Below are 23,742 nucleotides of genomic sequence, written 5' to 3'. Positions count from 1 at the left end.
AATGTCACCTTCTCTGCTGCTGTAGAGGAAAAGGTTATGGAATCGGAAACATTGATGATCTTCTCAAGGCTGCTTATAGGGAGAAATGAAGTAAACACCGGCCAGAAATTGATACTATCGCACTTCAATTCTTAGCACATCAATTTGATGCATTCTCTTTTACACATGAGTACAACCCAGGATTCCCACCCCACCCCACCCACACTTACGAACATCAGTGCCTTTCCAGAAACTGATTTGGGATCCACAGGAGAGGGAGGCCCTAAACTCTAAAGAAACTTCAAAAGGCTAATTATATGCATCTGGAAAGAGACTCAAGGATACACTTTGAAACAAGAAGTGATAGTGAACAACGTCAAAGAAATATGAACAAAGATTAGGAATCTGGAAATACATTTGAAAAGAACTGTTCATCTTAGCACTCATTCAAAAGAACAAAGGAGAGTCCGATATGGACTCCCTATGAAAGGGTCATGCGGTTGTTCAATGAAGCAGTGAGAATCTTTCTTGTTAGCCGGGTTTCATTATGGATTAGGGAAGGGCTGATTTCAGCATTACCACTGTATTAAAAAATCACCACAAGCTACAAATACACCAAGCCCCACACCCCCATCTCCCTTACCCAGCCCTATTCCCCACTCCCCCACCCCCACTGCACATAGCACCTTCTAACTTACCGTGATTTACTTACTATGCTTACGGTTTGCTGTGCATCTATCCCCATCTGAGTGAAGTTCCATGAAGAAATGTGGGCTGCTCACCGCTGAATCCCAGTACCTAAAGCAGGGCCTGGCACAGAGCAGAACCTCCATATTGTTGAAAGGAATGAACATCATTTCTCTCTCTTCGCTCACAGATACATGCAGGCTTTTAACATTTCTCTGCCTGCAAGATGCTTGACCAACCCCTTCTCTGATGCCCACCAATCACTATACAGCTCACTGGATACAGAGGCCCAGGGCAGGGAGAGAATAAGGGCAACGGTGAAGAGACAGCTGGAGGTCAGGACGGAAGGGAGATTTGGGGTCATGTGGACTGGCTTTATAGGCAGGATGAAAGAAGGCTTAAAGAAGAGGGCCTTGTACAGTGAGCTTTCGCCCCTGTGTACCCACACAGCAGCTGGACAACAATGATTTGCTTTTGAGCCCACCTCCCCTTCTGGGCCAGCCAACATGAAGCAGAGACTGACATGTTTGCTCTTTGTATCCCTCCTACGGGATTGAGACAGGGCCTGGCCCAAAACTGTGTGTCTAGGGAGGAGGAGTAGACGAAAGCCAGGTTTCTGGAGACCATCACTCCTGCCCCACCTCCCCCGACAGTACGAGCAAGGCAATTCAGAATTCAGAGAACGGCACTTTATTTTAAGACTTGATTTTTTTGCCATGATTTTCTACCGATTCTTCCAGGACGGTGTCATCTTCTTCAACAGTGACCAGGACCTTCTTGCCCACCAGACTAAAGATGTCTTCAGGAGGGTAGCCTTTGGGCTCACCGACCTTCACAGTAAGCATGTCCAACGTTAGAACAGTGCCTTCTGGAATTTTCACTTTGGCCACCACGGACTTGCCCAGCTGTGGATAAAATTAAGACTCAGTGCCAGCCTCCCAGAAGTTAACTGGAACATGTTGTTTTATACCCAAGGTCCCTGACCAGTCTTCACAGGTACCCTGGGAGCAGGGACTTTGTTCTCCCACTGGTGCCTAGAACAGAACCTCACGCAGAGTGGGGACTCAGCCAGTGTGGGGTGAACTTAGAGACTCAGAGAGGGGCCTTAACAATAAAGTGTAAAGGAAAGGGCTCAGATTATACAGCCAAACAGAGCCAGGTCCAAATTCCCTTCAGGTGGGTACAAGCCGTGCCTGAGTTTCTCTGTAAGATGGGAAATAATAGTGCCTCCAGCATGTCAGACGACTACAGGAATTAGTGGTAATAATGTATGTCATCTACCTGGAACATGCTCCCAGTACGTGAACATTATGATTTGTCATCATTCAGTTCAACATCTCATTTTAAACGCGGAGAAACTAAACTGAGATCCATAGAGGGCAGAAAACTTGGCCAAAGTTGCAAGAAAATGGGATTCTGACTCCTGGCCCACTGCTCTTAAGGGACACAAACCTTACAGCCACCATGCTCGGTAAAATAAGAATATGGAGGGCTCACAAAAGACCGAGTGTGCCGTTATTCAGTGGACGGGAAAAGGGGCCGCCTACGAAGGGGCAGGCAGGACAGGCAGCCGAGGGGAATGAAGGGTACCAGAAGCTCATGACCAGCCTTTCTATGTCTTGTCCCTAAATGCTGTTGAACAAATCACTGCACCATGTGAGGGCCAAGGAGTCAATTCTAAAAGTAAGTGCCAGGACAAAAGGTCTGTCAGCGGATGTTATCCGATCACGCATCCCACCATCCATCGCTGTTTGCCCAGGGAGCCAAGAGGCTCAAAACCAAAGTAAGGGCGCAACTCTCCCGCATTTCTGGTGTGATTCTCTCTCCTTTTCTTCTGCAAGGCAGTGTGTTTCCTTTTACTGTTATTTTCATCTCCTGGTACTTCACATCTTTAATTTGAGGGAGGCAATCAGGCCCCACTAGAATAAAAGATGAAAACGTTCTTCACGCATGCCTGGTGTTTGGTCTTTGCCTCGACCCAGACAGCCACAGCAGATCAGGAGCGGCTGCAGTCCTGGCAGCCCCAGGACACTGGGCTGTATGACTAGAGGCCAGGACAGGTCTAGGCCACAGCTTCCAAGAAGCCCAGGTGGTCAGCAAACCAGGCAGTCCTTGGCCTCAGCGTCCCCTCTGTCTGAAGGTCAATGCTGCACAGCTTACACTGCTCCTGAGGGAAGATTCGCGCACCGCCCCCCACCCGTCGCCAAACCCCTGCACCACACATGGCCCTGTCCATGTAGGGCCTCCTCCGTTTAGGGGTGCCTCCGTGTATCACAGGCCCTTCTCCCGGTGCCTCACGGAACCCCTCGGCCCAACTGTTTCTCAAGGCTTACCTACTCCAAGGGACCCCAGGCTTGACCACCCAGGTGCCTTCTACCCCCACCCCCTTACATCTCCTGGTGTCTGCAGCACTGGCGCCACAAGCTTCAGAGACTTGGTGGGAAACCGTAACGTGATTCTAGGAGGCCGGAGAAACTGCTGAGGCTCCCTTAAGTGACAAGCTTCTCCTGCGGCTGATATGAGCCCAGAGACACTCAGACGGTCGGCCCGGGGTTAAGGCAGGGTTGGTACTGACTCCCCTGGCACGTAAGCCCACTGCGGCCCCACTCAGAGCAGTGCAGCCTGGCAGAGTTGTGCAGAACCCACCTTCTCGTTGCAGGCCATCTCACAGGGCAGCAGCTGCTTGGTCGGGGAGCCCATGGCCCTTTCCACAAGGCGCACGGACCGCACCAGCTCGGCCAGCTCTCCAGGGTCCAGCGAGGCAGAGTGGTCACTCCCCTTCCAGGTCTTGTCCAAAGTTATGTGGCGCTCCAAAACCTTGGCGCCCAGAGCCACTGCGGCCACAGATATCGCTATGCCTGTTTCGTGGCCAGAATACCCTATGGGAATGTCAGGAAAGAGCTTCTGATATTCCTTTAAAATAGAAAAAAAAAGAGAAAAGGCTAAATTATGCATACAGTGCAGAGTCAGGAAGAGCTAGGTTGGAGTCCCAGTTGAGCTGCTCACTCTGTGCAACTACAGGCAAGATCTCTGAGCTTCTCCTTCCTGGGATAATAGTGGTACCTGTCCAGGGCTGCTCCAGATGCACGAAAAGCACTCAGCGCGCTGGAATGCTGCCAAAATAATGGCTACCGTTATCAAGAACGCACTCCAGGAATGCTTCACGCCGCGCGAACCACCAGGAATAACAGAATCATGGCCGATTGCCGAAACTCATTCAAAAAGCAGCCGTCACATTTAATTAGCCTGAGCTGCTGAAAGCAAGTGTGCTGTATGCACACACATCGTCATCAATAATATATGCAGCCCAATCTCGAAACAATCCTTTGGTGGAAATGCTAAATAATTAACTAATCTGTGATCTAGAATTCACTGAATGTAACAAAAGACATTCGTCAAGTGGGTCTTGTCATTGAGGGTGACCAGAAAGCTTAAGAGTAGTAGGAAGACCCAGATGGGGTTTGATATAAGATTAGGGCAGCTGAGTGGCAAAGGCCCCAAAAACCAGGCTGTAGGGTGCATCATGAACACAGGAATGCAGGTGACGGGGTCAAACTGCTCTGACATGGTTGTACCGGGCCCGGGACGGGGCAAGCGGGCAACTGAATCCTCACTGTGCCCTGGTATCGAGAGAGGCCATGACGGCAGCCTGGGTGAGAATGGAAAGAGGGGCCACACTCCACAGAGAAAGAAAATCAAGGAAAATATCTGGAGTCTCAAACAGTAAACTGCCCATTATAGTGATCTCTGTGGGATGGGATTCCAGAGCACGTTTACTTTCTAGATTATGTTTTCAGAGCTGTTTGAGTTTTTTTTAAAAACCATGTTTAAATTTTTAAAATAACATGGTTTAGAGATAAGCTAGAAATGGAGAAAAAACCACCAACTGGGAGAGACACAAATTTAGGTAAAGAGACAGCAGTGTCCGTTTTCAAAAAAGGCTAATTTTTTTTTTAAGTTAAATATGAAGACTGTGTAGCAACATGCACAAAAGTTTATACTCTCGTGGAAAAAGCCAGAATGTCAAATACTGTTACTAAAAGGAAAATATAAAAGGACACTGGTTAATTGCAGTATCAAGATTAACTGTGTGTCTGTGTATATTTGCAATTCCACTAATATCACTACAGCGTTTTTGTATGATAATTACATATACATGTTTCTAATTAAGTGGAGCTTCAGGTGCTACGAGGCGAAAGCACGTAGGGATGGAGATGGCCTGAGACAACAAGAAACAAAGGGTTGTAGTCCCAGCTTTGCACCACGACGCTGTGAAAGCTCAGGCAAGAGTCCTTTTCCCTCTGGGACCGGATTTCACCATCTGTAAGATGACTGAGGTGGATAGACCAAATCCTGGGAGAAAGAAAGCTCCCTCAAGTCTGTCACTGTAACCCATCTGGGCCTCAGGGAGGCTCAGGATTATAGGTAGAAAACAACAGAGCTGGCAAGCAGCGCAGAGAAGGAAAAGCCAGAAGTTTCAAGAAGGTCTCCTACAACTCAGTATGAAGAAAACCGGACAGATATTTGTACACCAGTGTTCCTACCAGCATTATTCGCAATAGCCAAAAGGTGGCAACATCCCAAATGTCCATCGACGGACAGATGGGTAAACAACACGCAGTACATACACACAATGGAATATTCTTCAGCCTCAACAAGCAGTGAAATACTGGCACACGCTACAATATGGATGAACCTCGCAGACATTATATTAAGTGCAAAAAGACAGACACAAAGGACACATATTGTAGGATTGCACTTAGATGAGGTCTCTACAGGAGTCAAATTCATGGAGACAGAAAGCAGAATGGTGGCTGCCAGGGGCCGGGGGTAAAGGGAATGGGGAGTTCGTGTTTAACTGGGACAGAGTTTCAGTTTGGGAAGATGAAAAAGTTCTGGAGATAGATGGCGGTGATGGTCGCACAACGGTGTGGATGTACTTAATGCCACTGAACTGTACACTTAACGGTTAAAATGGGAAATCTTGTATCTTGCCACACACATAGACACCAAAGATAACGTACTAATAAAGGGTATGAACCAGCAGTTTACAGAAGAGGGACCTCTAATGGCCAATACACATGATACAGAAAATATAGAGAGGCAATTATGAGGACTCACACCTAAAATTTCATAGTGGGAAAAATTAAGATTGATTTTCAGAAAATTTAATTTATAATCACCCTCTTTAGAATGTATCTGCTTCCTTAACTGCACAGTTGGTTCTAATTTAATTCTATAACTATGAGATTGTGAATGGAGGGTCAAATTACACAAAGCATGTCAAGATGGGTTAGAATTTTGGTTACAACAAAGGCCCCCTCTTTCCCACAGTAAGTGACCCAAGAAAAGGCCCAGTCAGACAACAGCTTGCTCACCGTGATGATGCGTAGGTTGACGTCCTCGGGGGAGAGCGGGTACGCACTGGTACACTGGAGGAAGCAGAAGTTGGGGTTGAGGGGCTTCACAATCTGATAGACTTGCTTCATGGTGTCCATCGACTGCATCCCGCTGGAGATCACCATTGGGCGGCCTGAGTGACCCAACGCCAACACCATCATGACTTTCTCTTTAGGGGTTCTGACTGTCCCTCAAGCATACCCCAATTGCTGGTCTCATCATTCAAATGAACTCCACAGACATCTCTCCAACACTGTGCCAGCCGCTGCGTGGTGAGAGGGGAGCTTGGTGGATTCTTGCCCTCAACCCAGAGGAAATGGAGACTCCCCTCACCCTCAATATTACTGTTTAGCAAAGTGAACTGAATCAAGGAGGCAGAGGAATTTCACACTCCTCAGAGAAAGGTGAGCATCTCATTGGGGTAAGAGTGTGCACAGCATGGTCGGGTGAGCACTGCCCCCGACTCGAGAGCAGATGTGTGAACCCCGGAGCGGCCGCCTCCCAGCTGTGTGGCCTCGCATGCCTCATCTATGAAGTAGTATGAAGCATCAAAATCAAATAACCAACTTCAGTCCCAGGGCTGCTATGAGAATCAAACGAGATGATTCAGGTTGCAAACCCACTTTCCAAACCATAATGGAGGAGGGCAGATACTCTACAAGATCAAGACTATTTCTCAAAGTCAGAACTTCCTCTGTACTGCCATATCCTCAATTTCATATAAATCAACACAATAAAATAATTTTTAATTTTAAAAGTTCTTATCAAAACTGACTTATTCTTAATTTCTTTCAAGTCAGCACATGCAACTGTGGAAGTATATGCTAACTGAAAAGAGGTTTCTAAAGTCTGTCTTCAGGAGACTTCATTAGCGGGTTCTACTAAAGGAATAAAAATGGGAAGGTGTGGACTCCCTCATTTTAGGGCAAAAATTAAACACTTACCTTTTTTGGCGGTCTTTTCCAGATAAGGAAAATTGTTAGTGTCCCCAGATCCAACTTTGAAAAACGGAACATTCAGCTCATGCAGAAATTCAACTGCCATCTATAAAAACCAAAGAAGGAGCTCTTTCTCACCACCGTTCAAAATTACTGCCCTCGGGTCAGGCGAGGAGCCACAAACAGAAAACCCCCCTGGTCTTGCCCAGCAAGAGGGACTCTCGCAACAACCTGAAAGCAGGCAAAGATGTGTTACCAGTCCTTTCATTCACATTCAAACCTTCTTTCATTCCTAGCCACCCATCCATCTGTCCAACAACACTGCATGCTGGCCTGAACTGGTGATGAGATCTGCCAAAGATTCAGACCCCAGGCGAGACGTCCCTTCCCAAGGGACCCAGGGAGTGTGTGTTGGTGGTATAGTGGTGAGAAGAGCTGCCTTCCAAGGGACCCAGGGCCCAGTAAACAACTGGAAAAGGGTTGAACAACCTAATCCTGACCCAGGAAACTGGGTGGCGAGAAAGTTGAATGGCTCCCAAAGGCCTCACCCTTTACTCAAAACCAAATAGCCAGGAAATGAGGCCATTTCAATCCTTGCCAAAAGCGGGGAAAAAATGAAGCATTTTATGGCCCAGGCCTGACATAGTGGTCCACAGCTGGCAGGGCCCATCAAACCCAAACCCTCTCAGCCCCAAACCATGCTGCCCCCAGGAAAAACAAACCTCATCCACTTTTTTTGACACAACGTCACTGCTTGAGGTTACCTATGGAGGGCCCTTTACCATCGTTCACCTCCACTGGGATTCATCAGTAAGACTCAGGATCAGGAAACTGGCAAGTGTCAGTGAACGCTTGCTAAAGGAATCAGTGGGCCACAAGTTTTAACAGTAAAAGTCTCAGTTGGTCATCAAATTACAAAAACCCCAAAAAACTACATTTTTTACTATTTTTAAAAATTGAAGTAGGAAATCAGAAGTGGGGAGAATCAATATCTCAGAATGTTTCCCTATATCTAAGTTTGATCTATTGTAAAATGCTGCCTGGGTTTTTTCAGAAGTAGGTTTGGAAGGCCTGATCAGCTACGTCACTGCTTCTCACACTTTAATATGGGATACCAATCTCCTGGGGATCTTGCTCAGATGAAACGCAAATTCTGACTCTGCTGGGTTAAGGTGGGGCCTGAGGGTCTGTGCTTCCATTAAGTTCTTGGGTAAGACCGCCGCGGCTGCTCCGTGAACCCTATTTTACAAGGAGCTAGGTCACCGTGCCTGAAAATCCAGAAGGCGTAGGGTGGCCAGGAACAGCATGAGGTCATTCGGCCAGCAGGCGCTTTAGGTCAACTCACTGCTGCCTGAGCTTCCTTCCATCTTGTCGGCAGGTGATAAGTTACTCCAATCACTGGCTGCAATCAGAGACTAACTTTCCTCATCTGTAAATCCTCTAATATCGTGAAGGTTAGAGCCACCAGAAAGCCACACCCGGTGCGTAACCAGCCAGTGAACAGTTCAAAGGCAGTTCACAACCCCCTGGGTCCAAGAGACGCCATCCAGTGTGGTCTGAGTTCCACTCACTTCCAAGCCTGCTAAACTACCTGTACTGCGGTTCTCACGGTCTTCCCTCTGCTATATTTCTTCCTCACCGCTCTTCTCCCTTCCATGTTGTTCCACCTGGCCTCTCCTGCTCACGTGTCTCCACACTGCTGACCAGCCCTATGATGGAGGATGAAAAACATTCCTTCTAAAGTGTTTATTGAACAAAGTTGACTTCCCCCACTTTTCTCATTCTATCTGGCAGATAGAGTGTTTTCTATTGTAAGAGGGAAAACCCTATGCTAACTTTTCTTCTTTATAATGTTCAACTTCTAAGAGAAATGGCTCCTGATGAAAAAGCCCCCAAGGGCACAGAGGATGAGCCCACTCAGGAGAGGCACAGGGCAAGCAGGAGCGAGGAAAAACCAAATGCAGGAGAACACACTTTGCAGAAGCTTACCTACGAAGGCTGGAAAGTCTGCTTGGAATTCTAGTTTTCAAGTGAAGAAAGGGGACAAATTCCTCTCCAAAGGGAAAGGGGCCTGTCTGCAGTCCTCCCGGAGAACCAGTCCCACCTAGCGGTCACTCCGAACACTGCCACTGTGGCTTCATCTCTGCAAAAAGGGTGCCAACCTCAGTAATGGGGAAGATCCTAGCCTTCCATCCTGAGGCTGTCTTGCCGTGCCCAGGCCCCCTGAGGCTAGGTTAGCACCGGTGCCACCTCCCCACCCCCCCACCCCCCCGTTCTCCAGGGACTCCCTGGCTTCCCCTAGTCCTGCCCACCCTGCTGTCCATCCCCTTTTCATCTAGGGGTACAGCGAGGCCAGGCAGCCTCACATCTCCCTCCCACCCCGCAGCACAAAGGCTTTCAGTCTGTCTGGAAGGAATTCTGCTGACAAAACCTTCCCTGGGCATCCAGCTGGCTTAATACACAGAAAAGGGCCCAACCAGCAACCTGGTTTCAGTGAAATGCTGCACTGCCAGAGCTCCCTCTTACAGAGTCCCAAGAAATCACTTGTCTAGCATTTTATTTTTTTAATTCCAGTGCTTCCCAAACTTATTCAACTCAGAACCTTGCTTATTGGGGGGGGGGGGGGAGGCTTTATTACCAAGAATTAATTGGTAATAATTATTATCAACGAGGATCGATAATGTGTGCCCACAGAGTCCCCTTTCTGCATCATGGCCCACAGATCTGAGGGGTAACCAAAGCAAGAAGAGGAGTTGGGATTTTTCTAAAGCCCCTTCCCCTGCTCTCAGCTTTTGGATCCTGTGGAAAAGGAAAAAGCAGCCCAGAGTGATGAGTCATGGAGAACGGGGTCCTGGCAAGCTGCCCAGCGTGACAGAATGATGAGGGTGGGGGAAGCATGGGATGTGAGACTCCCCGTGGCCCTGTCAGAGTGCATCACGGCTTGGGCAGGGGGGTGCCCTGCTGGTGGAGGTGGCAAAGGAAAGAAGAGAGGAAGAAAGAGGGCGCCTCAAAGGGCACCTCTGCTAGGATGGGGCGCCTGTGTGTGAGGGCAGCACGTCCTTCAGGAGCCACCTCGACCATCATGGCCTCCATTTGCTTTCTCAATAGAACTCTCCATTTAGACCAAAGAAACTCTACTCATCTCAGCCCCATCCCACGAGCCTCTCTGCAGCTTTGGCCAGGTGCCCTGGTAGTTTTCTCAGCCTTAATAAAATTCCACGACATCACAACCTCTCCTCAGCATATGAAGAACACCTCGGGACAGCACAAAGAGTGGAGAAAACAGGCACGCCACAAATGGCTACTGTCCACAAGGAAGTTAAGGTGGGTAAATACTCAGAGCCACCTGCCAGGTAAACACAGAACAAGGGACCAACCTATTTCCAACAGCCAGGCAGACAGGATGTGCAGGTTCAGCAAAGGGACCTGGTAAGCAAAACAAATGAACTCTTGTAAAGGCTCTTAAGAATGCATTTCCCCTCACTGCCTTCGCCCAGGTCAGCTGGGAGGATCCTTGGGAACAAATGGCATTCCCAAGGCAGAGAAGCCTCTTTGTCCACACAGTGTGAAACAGAACAACCCCAAAGGGTTCTGCATAACAGAATGGCCATCATTCGGTGGATGCAGGTCTGGCACGGCCCTCGCACCCAACACCTCGCCACTGCCACGTGGGGCGGGCACCTTTATTATCCTGTTTTTACGGATGGGACACCTGCAGCTCAAAAAGGTCACATGAGGCACCTGAACCCACAAAGTGTCAACTTGAGAACCTGAACTCAGGCAGTGTGGCTGCAGAGCACGCGCTGCACACACACACACACACAGAAGGGCTTCCTGGGGAGCAGAGGGACAGGAACCGAAGGGAAAGGCTGAGAGGCAGATGCCGCCCACCAATCCCCGGGCTCTCCTCCATCTCCCCGGCTGCTCCTGCTTCTAGCTCCAAGCCACCTACGAGCGAACGATCTAAAGATCTAAAGAGGTGACTTTTCCCAGGCAGCCTCACAGATGCAAGGAGGTGCCCTCTCTCCTTCAGAGTCCACATCCTGGAGCTCACATGCCTGGCGACACAGACTGAGAAGGAAAGTCCTCATTCCAGGTGTAAGTGCCCTTAGGGACCTCTTCTCCGGCTGGGAGAGCCCCTGGACGGCAGCGGGTTCACACTCGAAAGGAAACAGAGACCCAGAGAGGGAAGGGTCTCCACAAGCTCACACTTGAGATCAACTCAGAGCAGAGTCAGGCTAAGAAGCCAGGCATCCTGACACTCGGCACAGGTTGCCTACCTTCACCGTAGCTAATGTTTGCTAAGTGCTGGCTGTGTGCTATGCTGTATATCAACAATCAGGTTTCATCCTCACAACAACCTTGCAAGATGGGTTCAGGTACTAACGGTACTTAGCAGCCGAAGAAACAGGAGCACAAAGAGGTTCAACAACCTCCACACAGAATGACAGGCGGAACCACATTCAAACTCAAAATCTGACCCCAGAGTCCATGCACTTAACCATGAGATCAAATGGCCTGGGTATGTGACATTCGGCATGGGGTCTCAAAGGTTTACACTCTTTAAAATTACTACGGACTCTACAGGGCTTTTGTTTATGTAGGTTCTAGCTACTTATATTTATTGAATTAAAATTAAAACTAAGGAATTTGGGCTTTTTTAACTTTAAACTTTTAATTTTGAGATAATTTAGCTTAACAGGAAGCTCTAAGAAATAATACAGAGAATTCCTATGTACGCTTCACCCAGTTGTCCCCTATGGTGATATCTTGCAAAACTAGAACACAAAATCACAACCGGGAAATTGACATTGAGAAGAGTCTACCGATCTTACTCAGATTTCACCATTTTTACATGTATTCATTTGTGTGTGTGTGTATTTAATTTTATGCAGTTTTACCATGTGCACAGACTCATGACTACCAGTCACAATCCAAAACTGTGCCATCACTCCAAGTATCCCATGTATTACACTTTTACAGCCACATCCCCTTGCCTTCCTTCCCCTCCCTAACCCCGATAACCCTTCCTCTGCTCTCCACCTTTGTAATTTCGTCAGTTCAAGATTACTCCATAAAATGAACGGTATAGTATGCAACCTTCTGAGACAGGCTTTTTCACTCAACGTAATACCCTGGAGATATATCCAAGCCACAACATGTATCAGCAGTTCACTCCTTTTTATGGCTGGAACCGTTCATTCACCTACCTACCAGAGAACTATCTGGGTTATTCTAGTTTGGGGGCTGTTACAAATAAAGTTGTTATGGACATGCATGTACAGCTTTCTATGTCAATGCACGTTTTCATTTCTTTTGGGAGAAATTACCAAATGACGCATGGCAAGCAACATGATGAGCACACATCTAGTTTGTGGTAGTGTTTTTTTCAGGTATGCAATAAATGGTTATTTTTTACTGAGATAAAATGGACACAGAGCAATGTATTAGTTCTGAGTGTACAACATGATTTGATATACATATATACTATGAAATGGTTAGTTCAGTCATAACCCATCCCCACACATAGGTACAAAATTCTTTTACATGTCCGGTTTTATAAGAAACTACCAGTATCCTCTAAGTGAGTGAATTGTGATATGACACCATATGTGAATTGTATTAAAATAGAGTTGTTTTTAAAACAAGGAGACTACCGGGGCACCTGAGTGGCTCAGTCGGTTAAGCACCCGACTTCAGCTCAGGTCAGGATCTTGTGGTTCATGAGTTTGAGTCCCATGTCAGGCCCTGTGCTGACAGCTCAGAGCCTGGAGCCTGCTTGGGATTCTGTGTCTCCCTGTCTCTCTAGCCCTTCCCTGCTCGTGCTCTGTCTCTCTTTCTCTCTCAAAAATAAATAAACATTTAAAAAAAAAAAAAGGAGACTACCATATTATTTTCTAGAGTGATTATACTGTTCTACATTCCCTCCAGCTATGTATGAATGATCCATTTTCTCTGCGTCCTTCCCACCTTTGGTGTTATTGTCACTTTTTGCTTTAGCCAGACTCACAGCTATGTAGCAAGACCACAATGTGGTTTAAAATTGAGAAATTTTTAAATCATAAGAATAGACAAGCACACACACACAAAAAAAGATGAATTGGACAGCATCATAATTAAAGATGTTTGTGCTTCAAAGGATATCATCAAAAAGTGAAAAGACGATCCAGAGAATGGAAAACATTTCCACAAATCTGTATCTGACTAGGGACTCCTATCTAGAATATATAAAGACAAATAACCCAATTAAAAATTGGCAAAGGATCTGACAGATATTCTTCCGAAGAAGGTATACAGATGGCTAATAGGCATATGAAAAGATGCTCAACATGATCAGCCATCAGGGAAATGCAAATCAAAACCAGGACCAGATACTATTTCACACTTGCTAGGATATCTAGAATCAGAAAGTCAGATCATATCAAATGTTGGTGAGGATGTGGAGACACTGGAACCCTCATATACTGCTAGGAGGATTGTAGGTGCAGTCACTTTGGAAAAAAAAACAGTCTGGCAATTGCTCACAAATTAAACACAGAGTTACCATATATCCTGGAGAGAAATGAAAACATGTCCCTAAAACCTGTACAGGAATGTTCATGGAAGCATTAGTCACGCTAGCCAAAAAGTAGAAACAATCCAAATGTCCATCAACTGACAAATGGGTAAATAAAAAGTAGTCTATATCCATAATACTGAATATTACTCATCAATAACAAGGAGTGAGGTACTAATACACGCTACAACACGGCTGAACCTTGAACACGTTACTATGTGAATGAAGTCAGACACACAGGACCACATATTGTCTCGTTCTGTTTATATGCAATGTCCAGAAAAGGCAAATTTATAGAGACAGAAAGCAGATTAGTGGTTGCCTAGGCCTGAGGGAATTGGGGGGGATTGAGAAATGGCTGTTTACGGGTACATGATAAAAAAAGCGCCAAAATCAATTGCGGTGATAGTCACAACTCTGTGAATATGCGAGAAACAACTGGGGGCACCTGGGTGGCTCCGTCACTTGAGCGTCTGACTTCGGTTCAGGTCATGATCTCATGGTTTGTGAGTTCGAGCCCTGCATGGGGCTCTGCACTGGCAGCTCGGAGCCTGGAGCCTGCTTCAGATTCTGTGTCTCTCTCTCTCTCTGCCCTTACCCACTCACTTGCTCACTTTCTCGCTCTTAAAAATAAACATTAAAAAAACAATAAAAACAAATGAATTGTAAAGTAAGCTTTAATTGGTGAATTGTATGGTCTGTGAAAAGAGATGTTACTAAAACAGAGCATACAGCATACCTTTCCTCAGGTACTGCCAGCAGAATGGCGTCATCGAACATCATGCAGCTTCTGGAAAACTCCACTATACACGTTGGAGAGTATGACAGTGAAAAAGGCAAATCACATTTGAGTATCACTACGAAAATAGTCTGGACCTGGTGGAGCTTCTGAAAGGTCTCACGATTCCCCCACGGTTCCTGGACCACACTTTGAGAACTGCCGCCACACTCTTCCCGTTACTCTCATGTGTTATTGTTGGTCTCAGGTGTCACTGCTGCGGAATTCCCAAATGACCTTCTTCCACTTCCCCCTTCTATGGACTCAATATTGGATACAGTCAGGTTTTAGGAAAACTGTCCTGGGGAAGCAATTATGTGGTGGAGGAGGGGGGCAAGTACACCCCCGAGGCTAATTAATTTTAACAAAAAGATCAGGCAGGACTCAGTCCTCCAAATGCCAGTGCTTCTTAAAGTAGCCACTCTGGGAAAGGCTGTGTGCTTATTGCAAAGACAACACTAGGGATCCAAAATATTTGTTATAATCTTCTTTGGAAATTCTCTCCAGAGCTCTGTGGGCCCTACAGAAACAAACCTGCCCATTACTGACTTGTTACTAAGTCAATCAGACCAAAAGTTTCACGTTTAGCACAGGAAGGATGAGTAGTTTCCTGAAGCCAAACCTGCCCTCTGAGGACGGGGCTCAGTTGTCTCTGAGTGCCTGAGTCCTAGGGACTGCTAAAGGGCAGTCCCAAAATGCCACGAACCCGCAGTAATGCGAAACAGGCATGTTATGAAAACAAATGTCACTTTCTAGGTGTGAGCTTCCTTCCACCAAGGCACCGACTAAGCAGGTACTGGCATGTACCAGGATCACTACGTCAGGATCTGAGTTCACGGTGAACACACAGACCTAGTCCTGCCTTGAGACGTGTGCTGTACACATACGGTCTCACCAGTTCCAGAAAACAAGGCCTGCATGTTCTGTATTTTAATCAATGCGTGGCCCTTTACTTAAGAGGAAACAGGCCCAGAGAGATGAAAGGAGAGTGTGGTCAGGCAGGAGGGCTCTGGAGTCGGCCTGGCTTAGCTGATCCGTAACTGCTGACACCCTCCCTGTGAAATGGGGATAATAACTATCCTACCCGGGGCGCCTGGGTGGCTCAGTCGGTTGAGTGTCTGACTTCAGTTCAGGTCATGATCTCATGATTTGGGAGTTCAAGCCCTACATGGGCTGGCTGCTGTCAGCTCAGAGCTTGCTTTGGATTCTTTGTCCTCCTCTCTCTTCCCCTCCCTCATTCATGCTCTCTCAAAAATGAATAACTATTTTTTTTTTTTAAATTGTCCTATCTGAAGAGGCTAAGAGGAGTAAATGAATTGATATTTTTAAAATACCTAGCACAGAACTTGGTACACTGTAAATACTCAAGAAATGTTAGCTATTGGTAAAACCAAAAACAACACCCAAGTCTTTCAGATCCTAAGGCCCACATTCTTTCCTGCTTAAACTTTTTTAATTTACAGATCGTTTAAGAATCTGATAAAAACTGGGGCGCCTGGGTGGCGCAGTCGGTTAAGCGTCCGACTTCAGCCAGGTCACGATCTCACGGTCCGTGAGTTCGAGCCCCGCGTCGGGCTCTGGGCTGATGGCTCACAGCCTGGAGCCTGCTTCCGATTCTGTGTCTCCCTCTCTCTCTGCCCCTCCCCTGTTCATGCTCTGTCTCTCTCTGTCCCAAAAATAAATAAACGTTGAAAAAAAAAATTAAAAAAAAAAATAAAAGAATCTGATAAAAACTATGTAAGTGATGAGTAACTAAATTCTACTCCTGAAATCATTATTACACTATATGTTAACTAACTTGGATTTAAATAAAATTAAAAAATTAATTTAAGGGGCGCCTGGGTGGCGCAGTCGGTTAGGCGTCCGACTTCAGCCAGGTCACGATCTCGCGGTCCGGGAGTTCGAGCCCCGCGTCAGGCTCTGGGCTGATGGCTCGGAGCCTGGAGCCTGTTTCCGATTCTGTGTCTCCCTCTCTCTCTGCCCCTCCCCTGTTCATGCTCTGTCTCTCTCTGTCCCAAAAATAAATAAACGTTGAAAAAAAAAAAATTTTTTTTTTTAAATTAATTTAAAAAAAATCCACTAGGGCGCCTGGGTAGCTCAGTTGGTTAAGAGGCCGACTTCAGCTCAGATCATGATCTCAACATTCATGAGTGTGAGTCCCATGTCGAGCTCTATGCTGACAGCTCAGAGCCTGGAGCCTGCTTTGGATTCTGTGTCTCCCACTCTCTCTGCCCCTCCCCAACTCGTGCTCTGTCTCTCTCTCAAAAATGAACTATTAAAAAAGACCAAACAAAAAAAACTCCACTAACCCTTTTTGTTTGGTTCATTCATTTATTCCTTCAACAAGTATTTCCCAACCACCTGCTGCACGCCAGGCACCAGGGATGCTGTGGGGCTCGGAGTTTAGTAGGGAGGAGTTAACACACAAGAGTACATACACAAGAGTACGCAATTACAAGAGTACCAGAAGAATACATCTGGAGGGGCCTGAAACAAGCCAGTGAACAGGAAGAATTCCCAGAGGAAGTGCTCTTTAAACTGGGATCAGAAAGGGGCGCCTGGGTGGCTCAGTCGGTTGAGTGTCCGACTTCGGCTCAGGTCATGATCTCATGGTCTGTGAGTTCAAGCCCCGCATCAGGCTCTGTGCTGACAGCTCAGAGCCTGGAGCCTGTTTTGGATTCTTTGTCTCCCTCTCTCTCTCTGCCCCTCCCCTGTTCATGCTCTGTCTCTCTCGGTCTCAAAAACAAATAAAACATTAAAAAAAAGTTAAAAAAAAAATAAACTGGGATCAGAAAAATGCCCAGCAACCTCTTTAGGAACATTTTCCATAAAAAAATCTCTCCCCTTGTCCCCAGGAAAGCTTTTGGGCTTAGAGACTCTCAGGCCATCAACATCAAGGCGGCGAAGAGCAAGGGAGATGCCCAAAGGCTCTGCTGAGCTCTGCAAAGCCACACACACCTGCACGGATGCCCAGGCAGAACTGAAGGACCAGAGAAAGCACATGGTACCACACATCAGATCTGCCTTCAAGACCCATTTCCTAGCTGTGTGACTTTGCACAAACCTCCCAGCCCCTCAGAGCCTCTATTTCTTCATCTGCAGAGTGGGGCACAGTAGGGATAAAATATATTTACTGGACGGGAAGATGCTCTGTAAGCCGTAACATATAACTCAAAAGTAGAAAATTATGATTATCAAATGCACAACTGGAGCTGAAGAATGTCATGCTTATGAAAGCTGCAAATTAAGGGATGAATTTGGGCCACTGAACTGAAGCCTGGATGTGTCATTTCCCACAGATGCCTAGGTTCTCTGCCTCCCCACCCTTGTTAAAACTACCAACAGGTGGGGCGCCTGGGTGGCTCAGCTGATTAAGCGTCTGACTCTTGATTTTGGCACAGGTCACGATCTCAAGGTTCGTGAGTTCAAGCCCCACGTTGAGCTCTGCACTGACTGTGAGGAGCCTGCTTGCGATTCTCTCTCTCTCCCTCTGTCTCTGGCCCTCCCCTGCTCATGCTCACTTGCTCGCTCTCTCAAAATAAATAAACATTAAAAAAAAAAAAAAAAAACTCCCAACAGCCTACGCTAGACTTCCGTTTCTTTTCAGCTCAATTTGCAGCCCTGTTTTGGGGTTGGAACAGTGGCACAAATGGTCAGAGAGGCCCGTAGAATGAAATGGAAGTGTTTCAAATATTCTGATCAACTGAAAGAATTCCAGATGTTTCGAGTCATAAAAATGCTCATAGGTTTCATCTAATGATCCATGTCTGCAAAGCTATCCCGAGCAAACAACACAAAACACAGAAAAACGATGTCCACGTCCACGTCCAGCATTATTTATAAGCACAAAGAACTGACCCACATGTCCAAAAGTAGAGAAACGGTTAGGTACATTATAAATCCTCAAAAGAAGCACTGTATTGCTATTAAAAATTTTAAGCACAAGATGTGGGGATTTATATGTCAATTATATCTCAATAAAGTTGGAAAAAAGAAAAAAACAAGATATGGGTAAAAGCTGGTGATATAATGGTAAATGGGAAAAGCATGCACAACTAAATATTCACAAATGTAGCAACCAGGCAATGAAACATGTATATAAAAGACTTCAGGAGGAAATCTACAAAGAGAACCACCCTATAGGGATTATGGGTCAGTTTTCTAAACTTTCTGTGATTATCTATTATTTTTACAATTACAGTTTTTACATTCAAAAAAGAATTCATGAAAGAATATCACAGAGGCAGGTCACAAAGCAGATGGGACCTGAGAATTGGCACCAGCTGGACTTTTCCAGGATGTCAGCATGCCATTCTGTGAGCAACTCAGGATGACACCAATGTCCCCCATCCAAATCACCGAAGGCCACTCAGCAAGTGCCAGATCCCTATCAGAATGGAGGTTTCCTGATTCCTAGTCCAGGCCATTTTCCACTGGGAGAAAACTGGTCTGGCACGGGTCTCCCACAAGCTTTGAGGGACTCAGGGATTCCGGTGTGGCTGCCCCCACTCCCAAAGACAACTGGTTTGGAAACTTCTGGTATTCCTCCCACAAAACCTCACTGGGCCTCTGCTCCCACTGGCTTCCCATTTAGTGGGGCATTGATATGGTTAATGTGATGGGGAGCTCTAGGTCCAGAAAGCACAAAAGTCTCAAGCAAGGGCTGGAGCCGACTCTAGGCCAAAAGCCACCAGGCCGCCTGCTGTCCCCTGAGTCTGCTAAAGTGGCAAGTAACAGAGTGGGAATCGTGAGGACTCACCTCATCCATTCCAGAGGCAGTGAAGAAGATGCCAATCTCCTGGGCGTATCTCTGCAGCTCCCTGTACTGGGCATGGCTGAACTCCAGGTGGCGCTTGTGCTCCCCATACGTCTTCCCCCAGGAATGCTTCGACGTGTAGGGCCTCTCCAAGGCTTTCCGATTAAACTTGTACTCCAGCTCACTCTTCTGGAACTTGGCACAATCGGCCCCACACTCCTGCAACACACAACAGGGCTCCTTCAGTGACTTGTCCTGGATTCTCACAGAGGAGAGAAATGTTGGGGCAACTGCTCTGACATCAGTAACTTTAAATATAAAGATTGACTGAGGGGCACCTGGGTGGCTCAGTCAGTTGCGTGGTTGAGCATCAGACTTCGGCTCAGGTCATGATCTCGTGGTTCGTGAGTTCGAGCCCCACATCGGGCTCACTGCTGCCAGCCTGCTGGCACAGAACCCGCTTCGGATCCTCTGTCCTCCCTCTCTCTGCCCCTCCCCTGCTTGTGCTCTTCCAAAAATAAATAAATAAATAAATAAATAAATAAATAAATAAATAAATAAATAAATAAATATTAAAAAAAAATAAGGTTGACTGACAGTGGCAAAAGGGGCAGAAGGAAGAAAATCTTGAAACAAAGGCTGGGGATGGAGCTTCCCCCTATTTTTCCCCCTTAAAATGCAAAAAGGAAAAAATGAAGGCTTTTTAAATTTTATTTTATATTAGAATACTGAAAATAATTCAAGAGCTAAAGAAGATTTTAAGTTGGGTAACTCAGCAGAGGATAGCAAAATGAGCCCTAGGCCAGAATTGAGGGGAAGTCAGAATCTGCTAACCCTTGGAGAAATCACTTCCTGTCTCTGGACTCGGCGTCTCCATCTACATAAACAGCAGCTCTGGGCCAGCTCCAGGACCCTTCACCGTTCTGAGGAGCCCCTTATGGGGCAGGAAACAGACAGCTCTGCTTTAGCTGTTTTGCACTTGTGCGTTTTGCATGGCATCTTATTTGAACAAGAGGTTCTGGAGCAAAAAGCAAACAAACAAGACTTAGAACTAAGTTCCAGTCTTACTGATCAGAAGCTATAACATAAAATCTGGACTGTCCGACTCTAAAAGTCATAATTCTATTGCCACACAGCCCCCAAGCTCTTAAAATTGCTTTTAAAAACTACTCAATAGAAAGATGAAGGAAAACCCTCTGAAGTCTCAACTCACGGACATTTAGGGAGACAGAGTTATTCACGCTGCTGAAAACCTCAGCTCCAGAAATATCTGTGCTAACAGTTCTGCTCCCACTCCTGGAAAGACCACAAGATGGCACGGTCAGGAAGATTCAAAACACAGAACTGAAAGTGACCTTGGGCAACAGAGCTCTCATTGTCCACAGGAAGATCCCCAGGCCCAGAGTGACCCGAGTATAGCTGCACAGCGAGTCTCTGGCTGGACTGGACAGACTGCTTCCCTAAGGCTGCAGGACAGGTCTGTCTCCTGGCTCACGACTGCAACCTGACTGCAACCTGACTGCAACCTGGATCTCGCTGGGACAGCCAGGCCTCCAGCAAGCTAGGGGGTAGGGCCCCACAGAGCGCTGCTTCCTGCCTCCTTTGCTTCTCAGCTCTACCTCAAGGAGTGGACTTACCTTCAAGAAGTGAAATAGCTTGTCTGCTCTGGGCAAACGTTTCCTTTACAGCAAGATGAGAAAAGTAAAGTGGCAGAGACTACTAAAGACAAGAGGTCAGAGAAAGTTCTACCACATTCCACAAGACAGCAGTTGTATGAGGAGGAGGGCAGGGCCTTCCTCTGCTTTCCTCAGCTTCTTTCCTAAAACTGAGCGACGTCTTTTAACTGTTTAATTCTATGGTGAACTCCAGGTTCAGAAAACACAATCCCCGTGCCTGTTTTACTAAAATGTTGATGGTTTCTCTGTTCAAGGTTTTATGGATTCTCTCCTGGCAAATGACAAGCGGCAGAACTCCAGACGGGCCAAGGTGTGACGCTCCATTTGCAGCAAAATTTGGCAATTAAAAGTACATTCAATTAGGCAACCTCTAATTATAATACATTTATATTTTATATATAGCATATAATTACAATAATATTTTGCTGTAAGAAAACAAAAATAATTGAATGAACTCAACTTTTAATATTGCAAATAGATTCGTTTCATGGTCTGAGCAACTCTGGGTAACTAAACATGGAATGTGACTTTATTTGGCAACAAAGACTTAAAAAATCCTAAAATACAAAAGATTTCAAAAGATTCCACTACTGTAAATTTAAACACAAAAACAAGCACACGCTATGAAACAAGTGACACTGAAGCTTAGAGAGGAGTCACCCGCCCAAGAATATTCAGCTAGTAAATGGTTCTCTTGACTCCAGTCCAGTGTTCTTTCCACTACACCAAAGCCTCAACCTCTTCATTCTCCTCCCCCGTCCCAAAACTAACCTCCAAAATTAAAAGAGCAGGAAAACAACAACAAAAACAACAACAACAACAACTCTGTTCTTTCCATGGCCTCAACATCTCTAGGTATTTTTACAACGTTAGCATTCAGAGGTCACATCTCCACAAACAGGTTGTTCCCTAAATTAAGAGCAGGAATTTTCCCCCTAGAAAACAATGTTATAGCACAAAGGCTAGAGCCCTCTGGCTAGGAGCAAAGCTGTGCAATGTAACATTTACTAGCTGTGTGCCCTTAGGCAAGTCATTTCTCTGAGCCTTTAAAATGAGACCAACATGGGCACCTAGGTGGTTCAGTAGGTTGAGCGACCGACTTCGGCTCAGGTCATGATATCGCAGTCTGTGAGTTCGAGCCCTGCATGGGGCTCTGTGCTGCTGACAGCTCAGGGCCTGGAGCCTGCTTCGTATTCTGTGTCTCCCTCTCTCTCTGCCCCTCCCCCACTCACGCTCTGTCTCTCTCTGTCAAAAATAAATAAACATTAAAAAAAATTTTTTAATGAGACCAACAGCATCTACCATGTATATTGTATTGTGGGAATGAAATGAGATGGTGCATTTAAAGCATTTAGCCCAGTATCTGATAGGGTAAGCACTCAAAAACATCAGCAGTTGTCACTCTTTAAAAGTGTTTTTTATGGGGACGCCTGGGTGACTCAGTCAGTTAGCATCTGACTCTTGATTTTGGCTCAAGTAATGATCTCACAGTTCGTGAGTTCGAACCCCACATGGGGCTCTGCGCGGATGGTGCAGAACCTGCTTGGGATTCTCTCTCCCCTCTCTCTCTGCCCCCTACCCCGCTTGCTGTCTCTCTCAAAAACAAATAAATAAGCTTAAAAGAAACTGTTTTTATGATTCAGTAGACTTCCATAAAAGCAGAGTTACTCTGCAAAGAAGAGTAAGGGAAAACCTAATCACAACTGATGACATCAGGTGAACAGCTTTGACTGAAGGGAAGAGGAAAAAAAAAAAACCAGATGCAGTGAGCAATCTCTAAACCAAGGAATCACAGTGCAGACCTCATGCTGGGGGCTAGAATCACAATGAAAATACCACAGTCCCCCCACTCAAGTGTCTCACAATCTAAGACAAGAGAGAAAGAAACTTAGACAACGGCAATGCAATCTGGTGGGAACAAGGATAGGGGCCCATCCTTGAGGGGAAGGGTTGGAAAAAGCATCCAAGTAGATCTGTACAGAGGTAGAAATTTGCCAAGAGGGAGCAGTTAATAATATGCATAAACCTCCTATCGCTACATTTATTGAGTCCTCTGTGCCAAGTACTGTGCTAAGAGCTTAACATAAATCATCTCATTTGATCCCTACCACTCTGAGGTTAAGTACTATTACCAAGCCGATTTTCAAATGATGAATCTGAGAATCACAGAGGTTAAGTAACCGTTATCCCATGTTCACACAGCTGATAAGTGGTGGCGTCCAAATTTGAACCCGAAGTCCTAGCATTTAACCCTTTCATATTCCAAACACAAAGAATGGCAAGTGAGAGAGACCAAAGCAACTTCCAGGAACTTCTAGAACTTCCTGGAAGTAATTCACTGTCGCTGAAAGATATCAGAGATGAAAAATGATAGGCAGGAAGGAACCAGGTCATTAAGGTCTTGAAGTCTATGTTAAAGGGTTTCGACTCTACCCGCGGTCAACGGGGAGCCCCTGAAGTTGTGAGGCAGGGGTATGACCTGATCAAACCTGTGTTTTAGAAAGATCACGGTGCCATCAGAAGGGGGTTAGGTCGGGTTAGGAGGCAACTGCTGTAATGCAGTCAGGAGCGTGGAGAGGGATGAGAATTCCAAAGATTCAGAAACGCAACTGCAAGCTGGACGCCAGGTCGCACACGGTGCACCGAGAGGCACAGGAACGTGGTCCGGGTTCCCCGCCGACAGCTCTCCCGCGGCCCCGCCCCCGATCCCCGCCCTCTATTTCGCGGGCTCTGCCCTTACCTTGGCCGTGCGGATCATGCGCTTGGCCACGTCCAGGTCGCCCTGGTGGTTCTGGCCGATCTCGGCAATGATGAAGCACGGGTGCTGCCCGCCCACCCAGCGCCCGGGACATAGCTCCAGTTCCAGCGGCATGGCGGCGGCTTGCGCTCCGGCGCCGCACTGCCCGCCGCGAGTCCGGTCCGCAGCCCAGCGGGGACCACAGGCCTGCCCAGGCACGTCAGCTCCGCCACGT

General features: G+C 46.6%; 1 protein-coding gene and 1 long non-coding RNA gene across 3 annotated transcripts; both read right to left on the bottom strand.

Annotated features, from left to right (window-relative positions):
* Nucleotides 1-1,333: 1,333 nt before the first annotated feature.
* NANS (N-acetylneuraminate synthase) lies at nt 1,334-23,716 on the bottom strand. Of its 2 annotated transcripts, none has more exons than XM_040481788.1 (6): nt 23,511-23,716; nt 19,098-19,313; nt 7,011-7,110; nt 6,045-6,199; nt 3,313-3,579; nt 1,334-1,571 (listed from the first exon to the last, which is right to left on the bottom strand). In XM_040481788.1, the coding sequence occupies exons 1-6, from the start codon at nt 23,640-23,642 to the stop codon at nt 1,362-1,364; spliced, it is 1,080 nt and encodes a 359-aa protein (XP_040337722.1). In that variant the 5' UTR covers nt 23,643-23,716; the 3' UTR covers nt 1,334-1,361. The 2 variants fall into 2 exon arrangements, with proteins under 2 accessions (XP_040337722.1, XP_040337723.1); XM_040481789.1 differs by lacking the exon at nt 1,334-1,571 and adding an exon at nt 1,579-2,585.
* LOC121034719 (uncharacterized) lies at nt 19,556-21,862 on the bottom strand. Its single transcript, XR_005792576.1, has 3 exons — nt 20,732-21,862; nt 19,929-20,112; nt 19,556-19,602 (listed from the first exon to the last, which is right to left on the bottom strand). It is a non-coding gene; the product is annotated as an uncharacterized LOC121034719 (long non-coding RNA).
* Nucleotides 23,717-23,742: the final 26 nt, after the last annotated feature.

The sequence above is a fragment of the Herpailurus yagouaroundi genome, unplaced genomic scaffold (genome assembly GCF_014898765.1).
Source record: "Herpailurus yagouaroundi ecotype Mexico unplaced genomic scaffold, PumYag 160, whole genome shotgun sequence".
In the NCBI taxonomy this organism is placed as follows: Eukaryota; Metazoa; Chordata; class Mammalia; order Carnivora; family Felidae; genus Herpailurus; species Herpailurus yagouaroundi.
This window is presented reverse-complemented; position numbering and strand designations above follow the sequence as displayed.